The sequence below is a fragment of the Chiloscyllium plagiosum genome, chromosome 36 (genome assembly GCF_004010195.1).
Source record: "Chiloscyllium plagiosum isolate BGI_BamShark_2017 chromosome 36, ASM401019v2, whole genome shotgun sequence".
Lineage (NCBI taxonomy): Eukaryota > Metazoa > Chordata > Chondrichthyes > Orectolobiformes > Hemiscylliidae > Chiloscyllium > Chiloscyllium plagiosum.
Genome location: NC_057745.1, coordinates 19,110,460 through 19,123,335, shown reverse-complemented (window position 1 = coordinate 19,123,335; position 12,876 = coordinate 19,110,460). Strand labels below are relative to the sequence as shown.

General features: G+C 38.2%; 1 protein-coding gene across 9 annotated transcripts in view; it reads left to right on the top strand.

Annotated features, from left to right (window-relative positions):
- Positions 1 to 12,876, top strand: part of tcf12 (transcription factor 12) — a 330,257-nt gene that overhangs the window by 250,203 nt on the left and 67,178 nt on the right. For all 9 annotated transcript variants that reach the window (XM_043677463.1, XM_043677468.1, XM_043677462.1 and 6 more), the window contains one exon: positions 4,177 to 4,255. In XM_043677463.1, the coding sequence (XP_043533398.1) occupies positions 4,177 to 4,255 (79 nt within the window). The remainder of the gene's footprint in view (positions 1 to 4,176; positions 4,256 to 12,876) is intronic.

Below are 12,876 nucleotides of genomic sequence, written 5' to 3'. Positions count from 1 at the left end.
TCTGCCAAAAATGATACACAATCTTTGACACTTTCTTAGATTATTTAGAGTGTACAGACTAACAAAGACCAGCAAAAATTCTTTTTGAGATATAGAAAATAGAACTTGAAATTCTGTAATCCTGCATTATAGTTCCAAATCGTATAATATGAATTTAAATTATTACTGGATCTAAGTGCCAATTAATCAATACATTTGATTGGGAAAGTCCTGGTTCATAGGAACATGGGGATGAAGAGCCCAAATAAAATATCTGATCTTTTCATATCTAATTCAACTTATTGCTTTCTTAAAAGGGTAAAATGCAACAGAAGATTTTATTCTTGTCTGGTAGCTATTGTTTTAATTACACACAATATGTAAAGGATACTCGCATTATCCAAAGCCTTATTGAAACTTGTTGTAAAATTTTACTATTGTTTCCAAGATGCAGGTTTGAGAAGACCGATGTATTTCAAATATATGCAGACTTTATGATTTGAGGTATGGCAGCCACTTCATTTCTGCATGGCTGCCAGTTATGAAAACCTTAAAATGACAGTTTTACAGTTAACAATAATTTATTGCTTTTTATTTGAAGATGGTCACCAGAATTTCAATTGCAATAAGTACTTTATTGGTTCACTGTTTAATAAGTGCAGAATAGTTTAGTAAGATCTTGTGATGTTCCATTTCTTGCCTGGAGAGAGGTCCTGTGAAGGTTTTGGGTAATTCCACTAGCTGTAAAATCATAAACAGGGTTTTCATATTGTTAGTTCAGTGGTTTACCTGGATGGTAAAGTTCATGAATGCATATTCAAAGCAATTGTGTATCACGGCTTTGCCATGAGCGTGATTTAAATTACAAGACAAAAAAATGAACAAGAAAATAAAAAAGAGAAAAATTAAATGTGCGATCGTGTTCACAAAAAAATATAAATTCTAGATGCCTCAGACCATGCAGTGACATGATCTATCTTAAAAGATAGAACTGGTTTACACAACAGTTCTCCTTATGTTAAATTTGAGCACAGATCCAACCAAAATGGTGGAGACATTAAATCAATGTTTTGCCTCAGTTTTCATGTTGGAGGACATTAGTATAATACCTGTGTTAGTACATATTGCAGAAGTTGGAGAAAAGGAGAAACTTTAAAACATTGTCGTCACTGGGTAAAAAGTACTGACCAAACTACTGGGATTGAAGGTGATAAAGTCCCCAGGGCCTACATTCTAGAATCTTAAAGGAAGTGACAGCAGGGATAGTGAATCTGTTGGTTATATTATTCCAAAATTCCTTTGATGATGCAAAGATTCCAGTGGATTGGAAAAGTGCTAATGTAATTCTCTTATTCAAAAAGGGAGAGAGGCAGATATAAAGAAGCTATAAACCAATTAGTTTAATGTCAGTCATTGGGAAATTGTTAGAATCCACTAATGAGGAAATAATAGGACATTTAAAAAGTTAAATGCAATCCATCAGGGTCACCAAGGTTTATGAAAAGTAAATTTTGTCTGACTAATTTGCTCAAGTTATTTGAAGATGTAATTAGCAAGATGGATAGTGAGGATTCTGTAGATGTAGGACATCTGGACTTCCAGAATGCTTTTGAAGAACTATCTCACAAACAGTTAATACACAAGGTAAGATCATGTGGGATTGGGGTAATATGTTAGCTCGGATAGAGGATTGGCTAACTAATGGAAAGCAGAGAATCGAGATAAATGGCTCTTTTTATGGTTGGCAGGATGTAAGTATTGGGGTGCCAAAGCGTTCGGTCCTCAGGCCCTACTTATTTACAGTCTATATTAATGACTTGGATGCTGGGATAGATGCTACTATAGCCAAGTTTGTAGATGACACAAAAAGAGATGGGAAAGTAGGTTGTAATGAAGAAATTAAAAAATTTACAAGAGAATATGGATAGGTTCGAAAAAGGGCCAAAATTTGACAAATGGAGTTTAATGCGCATAAGTGTGAGGTTATTTTTTTTTGGTCAGAAGAATATAAAGGACAACTTAGTGGGTGGCACAGTGGTTAGCACTGCTGCCTCACAGCGCCAGAGACCCGGGTTTAATTCCCGTCCCAGGCGACTGTCTGTGTGGAGTTTGCACATTCTTCTCGTGTCTCCGTGGGTTTCCTCCGGGTGCTCCGGTTTCCTCCCACAGTCCAAAAATGTGCAGGTTAGGTAAAATGCTAAATTGCCCGTAGTGTTAGGTGAAGGGGTAAATGTCGGGGGATGGGTCCGAGTGGGTTGCGCTTCGGCGAGTCGGTGTGGACTTGTTGGGCCGAAGGGCCTGTTTCCACACTGTAAGTAATCTAATCTAATCTTAGTTCCAGTGCTTCATTGCAGAAGGATTTGGGTATCCTTGTGCATGAATGGCAGAAAACTATAACCAGGTATAGCAGTTAAGAAGGAAGACAAGTGGAATTTAGCATTTTCTGCTAAAGGAATTAAGTATAAAAGCTGCAACTGTACAAAACATGTGAGACTGCATCTCAAGTGTTGCATATACTTTTGGTCCTCTTACTTGAAGAGGCTCATACGTACATTGGAGACAGTTCAGAGATGATTCACGAGATTGATTCCAGACACCAGTTTGTCTTATGAAAAGTGATTAAGCAGTTTCGGCCTTTCCGTGCTAGCATTTGATCGAATGAGAGGAGATCTAATTTGGGTATATAAGATTGACAAAGTAGATGAAGAGAGGAAGTTTCTTCATGGGACAATCTAGAACAACAGATAATAGTTTAAGAAGATGGGGTAGCAGATAAGAAGGAATTAGTTTTGTCGTAAGGTTATGAATCTGGAATTTGATACCCTTCAGAACTGACATGAAGAGGAATTCCTTTAGCCAGAGAGTGGTGATTAAACTGTAAGTGTTTAGTTCTTTTAGTCTTAAAAAAATTTCTCTTCATGCCTTGTGATATGTCACTTTTGCAGGAAGAGAGATCAACCTAGAATGTGAAATTTGTAAAATTAATCTGAAAAGGTCTTTTCATTCTAAATCATTTCTTGATTTATCAGTTAATTACTTTGAGATTCAAGTTGTTAACATGTCTTGTGTGTACCTCTCCTTCAAAACAGCAAACTTTGTTCATCTTTATTTTGATGTGATGTCTGTTGTGTATAAAGCCATGAAGCAAATTCATATCGCATTACAGATGTTGCAGTAATTTTATGAATTGTTATGCAGAACGTTCCTAGTAAAGATACCCACAAAGCAGTTACGTGAAACTTCTAAAAAGATGTTCTGACAGTTCAGAGCAAGATGTGTTGCTAACCGTTTCAGAAATTAAATCTTCAGAGTCAGTGTTGTTTTACACTTTAGGCATTGGGTGTGAAGGTTGAGTATGGCAGAATTTAAACGAGTTGCTATATGTATAGATGAGTGCATATATTGTTTAAAGGAATTTCAAGTACTGAAAGATTTTTTTTTAACTGAATCCTGCTTGTTCTTGTTTCTTGCCGAGGGATGTGAATTTGATAGATTGTGAGTGATTTTCTTTTCCTACACACTTGCAACAGAAAAAGTTAATCGTATGTTAAGATTATATTTGTAACAGGTAATCTAACAGTTATTGTTTGTCTGAAATATCTTTAATCTTCAGAATACTTGTTTCTTCATCCTCTGTTCAGCACTGTAAAGAGACTATTGATCTTGAGGGAGAATCCATGGTGGCAGACATACAAGCTTTCAAAGATATAAATTTCCTGACTTCCAGAGAATTTACATTATTATAGACCTATGTCCTAAGATGGAAGCATTTTTGGGCCCATGACAGTACTTGGCCATGACTGCATGCTCTGATGTGACTGGGCTGGCCCTACTCTGAGCGTGCAATACAGACTCTTATGTCAGGTGCTGTAAGCTCCGATATCATCATAAGGGTGGCATGTTCCATGCATCTGCTTCAGTATGCTTTCATTTTTCAACATAAGTGGAAACAGTAATATTAGATGTGGTGTCAGGATCTGAATGATAAAGATAAAATACTTTAGGAAATTAATGCAATGTATTGAACGTCATTAGAAAATTTGCTCTGTAAAATTAAATTGGCAATGCTCTATTCTGCAAATTTTTGGAATTTGTGCCAGCTTTATGTGTTCAATTTACTTTTTCCAGTCAGCATTTACAAGCAACAGAAGTGAATGAAAATTTGGGCCGTAAATTGTCCTTGTTTTGTTGTTGCAGATTTATTCGCCCGATCACACCAGTAGTAGTTTCCCTTCAAATCCGTCAACGCCAGTTGGATCGCCATCACCCTTACCAGGTAAAATTTCACTGACATGGATGTATTGGATGACCTAAACGTGGCACAGCTTGTAAATTCTGTTCATGATTTGGGTGTACAAAAATCTTTGATGGAATAGAATTTGCAATTTCTTTAAGATTGGATTTTCACTCGTGAACATTTAGTAAGCAATAACTAGATTAACATGTAAATTGTCATCTTGAAATAGTTTTGTGTCCAGGTGTTGTGATTGAATGTAATTTTAAGGTTTCTACACTTAAAAATTTATGCTTTCGTTTATGCTCTCAATCTGAAGTGATTGTTTAAAACTGTTGACTGGCATTTTACAAGGACTAACAAAATATATTGTTAAGGACTTAGACTTCATAATCCCTCGTGTGATGCTTCGAAGTTTCATCAGCTCAATTCTGCAGTCTTCAGTTGCAGTTATGAAAAATGTTGCTGCTATTATGTGTTTTGAAAGTTGTATTCAATTGTTATGTTGCTAGCTGATGTTATTTCTGGACAAATCAGATCCCTGGCTAAAATATGACTTAATAGACAATAATTTGTATTTTTTTCTCTGTTAAACAAGGACTTTTTTCATTGAAATACCAGCATGTAATGTTGCAGATTTGATTTTAGCAATAAAACAGGAGCTTATAATAGAAAATAAAACAGACTAATCAAACTGTTCACATATATTTCAAAGTGCATTTATCCACTAAAACACTGGAGAGCATTGTCTTCTCCAACATGTCTTTAGGTTTAATTTAATGGTTGCTTTTGATTTTTGAAGGTCTTGAGAATTTGATAGCCTCTCCCTGAATATTCACATTACTGACCTTAGACTTTGTCAGTATCACATAACCCTTTTGGTGTTCTACCCAAACACTTTTGATCTGAAACTTTCAAGCTGAAATCTTTACACTATGGTAACCTTTTTGCTAACTTTACTGAATTAATTCATTTTTCTAGGAGCACTGTTTTCTTAATCTAACTTTACCCAGGACTACTACCCCAAAACCTTTTCAAACTGTAGGTATTTTTCATAAGCATAAAAAAAATCCCTTTTCCTTCTAACTGAAATCAGGCAAATGTTTTTTAGTGTTTACTTTGCCATGCTCTTTTTTAAATCTGTGGAATAATAAGATAGTTAAAGGCTAGTTGCAGACCCACAGAAGGATGATTTCTAGTGCATCTTTCGAACAATTCAAGTTAACAACAGTTTTGTGCTGTCCTTGCTGAAATCTCTTCTGTTTATGGATGCTGACTGTGTATTTGCTAGCCTAGAAACTAGCAAAATAGAATGACCGACCAATCTCAAAAAAGGATTTTATTGTCATTACAAACATGACAACTATAAAGTAATTATGAATGTAAGACTATGACATGTAAAGATGTGTTTACTTGGAGGAGTCTGCTGGGAGGTTCATGGAATTATGGCATAAACAGTAGGTATTCCCAACATTGTTTTCTTCTTTCAAACAAATGAAATTAAATATTTGGAAACTTGAAGAGTGCAGGTTGTTAAAAGTATCAAGTTTATTTTCTACACTGAAATGGAAATCTTGGGCGTTCCACTGTCAGGATCGCAACAGTATAGGCATAGAATGAGCTATGAACTGCATATTTGAGTAGTTTATTTAACCCCATTTCTAGTGTTTCAGTTTAGTTTAAGCAAATCTTTAGTTTTCAACAAGCCATACTTCCTCACACCTTGCTTCTGAAAGGACTTCATTTTTTTCCCATCTCTGTTCCATCTGTTCCAATGATGCCAATTTCCACTGGATGCCTTGCGACATGTCCTCCTTTTTCCTCAACCGAGCATTCTCACCCACTCTGATTGTCAAGGACCTCAAATTGGCCTGATCAATTTCTGTACTTGTCCTCACTCCTTCCCATCCCTCCCTGAATCGTAATTTCTCCTTATCCTCGTTTACCACAACACCAGCCTTTGCATTCAAAGGATGATTCTCTGCAATTTCCACCTCGTCCAGCATACCACCACTAAGCTCAACTTCCTCTCCCTTCCACTGTCAACATTCTGCAGGGACCAAATCCTCTGTGACACCAGATTCCACGCCTCTATCACTCCTAACACTTCCCCACACTATTTCCATCCTCTAGCCCCCACTAGCACCACATACAATGTAATTGCAGAACGTGTAAGAAAAGGTACCTTTTTACCTCCTTCCTTACCCCAAACATGTAAAGTAGTGTTTTATTTGTGTCTTTCAGTCTAGTCTGTTGTATTTGTTGCTTGCAATGTGGACTCTTCTCATTTGGCAAGACCAAATGCAAACTGGTTAATTGATTTGTGGAACATTTCTACTCTGTTCATAAGAATGACCCCTTCCTTCCAGTTGCTTGCTATTTCAATGAACCACCTTGCTTCTATTCTAACATTTCTGTCTTGGGCCTTTGACTTGTTCTCAGGAAGCTGAACACATGCTGCAGGAACAAAGTCTCATTTTCTGCTTCAGCACTTTACACCCTCTGGAATCTAATACTGTGCTCCACAACATCAGAGCATGATCTGAGTCCTTCATTTTGATTTACAAATCCCATCAAACAAAATCATTAATCTACTTTACACCTTGTATCTTCTTTACCATCATTATCACTGGATTTGTTTTTTTTGTGCTGGGCGCATTCACAATCTGTTCCACTTGCTCCTCCTCCCCTTGTTTTAGCAGCATAAAAAAGCACAATTTCAACCTCTCTTCACTTCTGAAGAAGTCATATCAAACTCAAAGTTAGTTCTGTTGCTCTCACCACAGATGCTGCCAGACCAGCTGAGTTTCTCCAATATTTTATATTTTTATTTCAGATTTTCAGAATCCACAGTAATGTGCTTTAATTAAGATAAAGGTTTGTTTATTATCCTGGAAGTTAATCAATTAAAAAATGCTACACTTATCGTGTAAAATATAGATAGATTTAAAGTAGGGATGAACAAAAGCTATTATGAGAACATAACCAAGATCAGTCTCTTATTGTTGCAGACCTGATACTTGTTTGGAGATTCGCTTTCCAAAATAAAAGGGTTGAAAATTTGAAATCTGAATTCAGCAGCTGAGATGCTTTCTGTCTTTGAATGGTTAGACATTTCTCCCACAGAGGTTCTGGGAGTCAGTGTATTTTTGCCTTTGAAAGCACTGCAGCTTGTGGGTTTTGATAGCTTGTTCAGTGCAACAGTCCTTCAGCTGGGTTGTCTTCTTGGAGTTCTGCTTAAAAGGATGTTTCGTAGTCTGACTTATAACTATCAAAACTTAATGTGGCTTCTGTATTTTTATGTATCAGTATTCTGCAAAAGTGAATAGTGCAAGAATTCTAAGCTTTTGGGGAGTGTTCCTTCGGGTGTCCTATTTTTCTCAAGCTTTAATTTTTCCCATCTTTGGAAAGGCCCATTGTGGTATCCAAGATAAATCAAATCCTGAATGCCTCCTTTTGTGTTTGATACTGACGTAATACATAACTTGACTGCTATTTGTGGTTGCTCAGAATCAACATGAACAGCTGTGAGATTTCTGGCAGCCAATTTTTAGGCTTTTTATGTCACTTGAACATTAGTTTATTTTTCAAAAAGCATAAAATATTAGAATTAAACAGTTGTGACATCTCCTTCACTTGCATATTGATATTTGGCATGACAATTACTGCTTTTTCAGAATTTCAAAATCTCCTGAACAAAAATAGACATCACAATTTTTATCTAAACAAGGAGAGATTTTCTTTCCAGGTTTAATTGATTAAAAGCTTGAAGAGAAAAGTTCTTGAAACCTTCAAAAATAATTTGCAACCGGTCTTTGGGGAATGTAGCCACTGTTATCATCGAGATAAACTTAGCAACCATTGCACACTAAAAGGAGCATCAATTAGGAAATAAGGTAGAATGGAGCACAAGAGGCCACATGGAGAATGTTATGTTTGTGGGAAATGTGGGGCAAATAGCTGACATTTTGACCACTTGTCTGGTGTTAGTTCTAGAAATCGTCATCAAATCATACTTTGATTCTTCCTTCTCCTCTTGTACTTTCTGCTCCACCACTCAGCTCTGCTTTGAAAATGGACTTTGTCTATTAAAATATTCTTCCTCCTTTTCTCCATGAGCTTCTTCACCAAGTGACTTTTTATTCTCAGTGGTTTTATTCAACTCTGCTTTCCACTTTCTTTCCTCCTCATAATATACTGAATGCTTAAATCTCTCCCTCCATATGAACTGTCCTGTCTTTACTCATGGCCACCAATTCAGGGAACAAGAGGTGGGTCTCATGGAGAAGATGAGCTGAGAAAAGATATAAAGAAAGATGCATGAAACTGGAGAAAAACAAGCCTCAGAACTGTGACAAAGAAAAGAGGGAACATAGTATCTCGAGTGAATGTATAGGTCCTTCATTCATGATCATGCAGAATAGGATGCTGTGCAGATCTGTCATTGTGTTACAAATTGAATAAAATATGCATTTTGTGAGCATTTTTCTGATTGACTTGTCTTAGTATTCAGCAAAGTGAACTGTTCATGTTAGGTAGATTTGTCAGCTACATTGGGATGACATTGATTCCTGCCATTCATTAGCTGGATTTAGTATCTGATACGAGCTGCTAATGAGCTGCTTATGTGATTTATCTCCAAAGGATGCTTTATTATTTCTCATTACCAAGCAATGTGATATTGTACAGTGAGAAAATGATTTCCATTGGGGTGCTAATATATTATATTTTTGAAACATGCTTTATACAGTCACTGACACTTCAGCTCTGATGAAGAGTCATGTAGACTCAACTTTAGCTTTCTCTCTCCATGGATACTGTCTGACCTGCTGTGATCTCCAGAATTTGTTGTTTCCATGCTTTATACAGTAATTGGAATTCCTTGCTACAATTGATGTGATGAAAGCTTATAGTAGTGCACTGCATCCTTTTGAACTGGCAAGTTTTCATTAGATAATAAACATCTTTTGAGCAGGCACCGAATTGCTGCTTCAGGCATATTTTACAGTACTGACTGAAAATTCTTGTTAGAGTTTACAATGAAGGATTATTGAGTATTGCATTTCATTTATTGAGTGACATTGCAGATGAAACTGCTTCCTATAAATTTCATTTAATGATTTTGCTGAGCAGAACTCGATGTTTTACACAGGTGACAGTTCTTGTTTGGGAGGGATTAACCCAGTGGTATTATCGCTAGACTATTTATCCAGAAACCTAGCTCATGTTCTGAGAACCCATGTTTAATGAAGAATCTGAATTCAGCTTCCAATGATGAACATGAAACCATTGTCGACTGTAGGTAAAACCTTCCTGGTTCACTAATGCCCTTAAAGGATAGAAATCTGTCACCCTTACCTGGTCTGTCTGACATGTGACTCCTGATCCATAGCAGTGTAATTGACTCTTAACTGCCCTCTGGGCATTTAGGGATGGGCAATAAATGCAAGCCTAGCCAGAGATGACCATATCCTGTGAGTGAATAAAAAATAATTGTTAGCACACAACACAATGTATCAACTTTTTAAAAGCACATTTCTAAAGAGGATCATAACAGATTTCATTTAATGTGTGTGAAATCTAAGAAACCATTTAAAATTTGCAACTTGGAATATAATCCATTTTTCTTTGCAGCTGTCGTGAGAACATATTAATGGTGCCCTTGTTTTAAGAGAAACGTGGAAGACAATGGATCTGCAATAACATTTTGGGCAGTTGTAGCAACTCTTCTGTGGAAAGTTTTCTAAAAAATGTAAACACCATCTCTATGCAAAAGCTTTGTTGAATTTTCATTGAACTTAGTTCTGTTTCTCTGTGCTCCTTAAAACATATTGGCTAGCTCTTTGCAATCAGCAGTGAAGCAAGGACTTCTGCAGAGACTTTGTGATCCCCATGATGGGAGTCTCCCTTTTCCCAGCGCCATTTTAAATCTTGCACCGTCAAGGGGAAATATTAGCATGCAGCAGCAGTTATATTTGAAAATTGTACAGTGCTGGTCTGAGATGAGCTCTTATGTGACTGCTTACAGTTAGTGGACTGGTCTATATTCAAGAACTCAGCAGCCAAAGTAAATGAGTATACCGCTACCATCCACAGACTTTATCGGTAATTGTGTAGACAACTGTGTGCCAAAGAAGTTAATCTGTGTGTTCCCCAACTGGAAATAATGGATGAACCAGGAGATGCAGTCCCCACAGAAGTCCAGGTCTGAGGCATTCAAGTCAAGTGACCCTGATCTATGCAGGAAATCTGGGTGAGACATTCACAAAGCCATCAGGGATGCCAAATGTCAATACCAGACTAAGCTGGAGTCCCAGGCTATCCACACAAAGACTCATCAATTGTGGCAATACTTACAGATACAACAGGCTACAAATCGAAGCCGAGTAGAATCACTGCAACGATGCATCCTCCCCAGTGAACTCAATGCACTGTATGCTCATTTTGAACAGAAGGTCAGTGAAAAGATGTTACCTGGCTCAACAGCCTTGAGTGCACCTGCACACACAGTCAGCATCACAGATGTCAGATGGACGTTCTTGAGAGTGAACCCACAAGAAGTGACTAGCACTAATGGATTCCCTGGCTGTGCACTCAGATCCTGAGCAGACCAGCTTGCAGGTGTATTCACAGACATCTTTAACCTTTCCTTACTCCCTTCTGAGGTTTCCACCTGCTTCAAGAAGACCACTATAATCCAGATGCAAAAGAAAAATCGTGCAGCGCCCCTTAATGACTTCTGCCAGTTGGCTTTGACATCCACAATTATGAAATGTTTTGAGAAATTAGTCATGATACAGGCCAACGCCAGTCTCTCGGATTGCTTTGAGCCTCCAGAATATGTCTACTGTAGCACCAGGTCCATGGAAGATGCCAGACCTACGCTCATCCCTGGAACATCTGGATAGCAAGGATACATATACCAGACTCCAACTTATTAACTGTAGCATTGCCTTCAATAGTATAATTCCAATCAAAGTCGTCTCCAGATCCTGAGATGTGCCCACCCCCACCACCATGTTACTGGATCCGTGACTTCCAGGACACCAATGCCCTGCAAGGCCTGTATACTAAGCCCCATACTATAACCCTTACACACTTGTGCTGTATTCCTATTTATAAGTTTGCTGATGATACCACCATAGTGGGTCGGATCTCAAGCAATGACTAGGCGGAGTACAAGAAAGAGAGAGCTTAGTGGCATGGTAAAAACACAACAATCCCTCCCTCAATGTCAGCAGAATGAAGGAGCTGGTCCTCAACTTCAGGAAGCGGTGTGGAGGACGTGCCCTTATCTGTGTTAGTGGTGCTGAGGTGGACGTGGTGAAGAGTTTCAGATTCCTAGGCGTGATGATCACCAACAATCTGTTCTGGTCCTTGCACATTGAATGCACACAACTGCCTCTATTTCTCAGAAGACTAAGGAAATTTAGCATGTCAACAATGACTCTTGCCAATTTTTACAGATGCATTATAGAAAGCTTCCAGTGCGGGTGCTTCACAGCTTGGCATAGCAACAGCTCTGCCCAAGACAGAAAGAAATAACTGAGAGTTGTGAATGCAGCCCAGTCCATCATGCAAAACAGCTTTCTATCCATTGATTCTGGCTATACTTCCTGCTGAACTGGGAAAGCAGCCACCTTGGTTATACTATCTTCCACCTCTTCCATTGGGCAGAAGATACAAAAGTTTAAAACGTACCAACAGATTCAAGAACAGTGTCTGCCCCATTGTTAATCGACTTTTGAATGGACTTCTCATATATTAAAGTTGAGCTTTCTCTGCACCTTCTGTGTTGCTGTATCACTATTTTCTGCATTCTTTTCTATGACCCTCTTGAACTTATGTATGTTATGATTTGCCTGGATAGCAGGCAGAACAATACTTTTCACTGTATCTCAGTACATGGGACAATAACAAACTCAAAATCAAATTAAGCATGTGAACAACCAATTCTCTCTCAGCAACTCAGCAAATTAGAATCCTTTAATTTGTAGCTCAAGTTGAGGTTTTGGATGTAGGTTTGCTCACTGAGCTGGAAGGTTCATTTCCAGACATTTCGTTACCCTACTAGGTAACATCTTCAGTGGGCCTCAGGTGAAGCAATGCTGAAAATTCCTGCTTTCTATTTATATGTTTGGGTTCCTTTGTGTTGGTGATGTCATTTCCTGTGGTGGTGATATTTCCTGTGGTGAAGTCACTTCTTGTTCCTTTTCTCAGGGGGTGGTAGATAAGGATCTAACTCGATAGAGTTCTGGTTGGAATGCCTTGCTTCTAGGAATTCTTGTATATGTCTTTGTTTGGCTTGTCCAGGATGGTTATGTTGTCCCAGTCGAGGTGATACTAATGAGAGAGGGTCATGTTTTTTTTTGTGGAGAAAGTGAGGTCTGCAGATGCTGGAGATCAGAGCTGGAAATGTGTTGCTGGAAAAGCGCAGCAGGTCAGGCAGCATCCAGGGAACAGGAGAATCGACGTTTCGGGCATAAGCCCTTCTTCAGGAATGGGGAAAGTTTGTCCAGCAGGCTAAGATAAAAGGTAGGGAGGAGGGACTTGGGAGAGGGGCATTGGAAATGTGATAGGTTGAAAGAGGTCAAGGTGAGGGTGATAGATCAGACTGGGGTGGGGGCGGAGAGGTTAGGAAGAAGATTGCAGGTTAGGAAGGC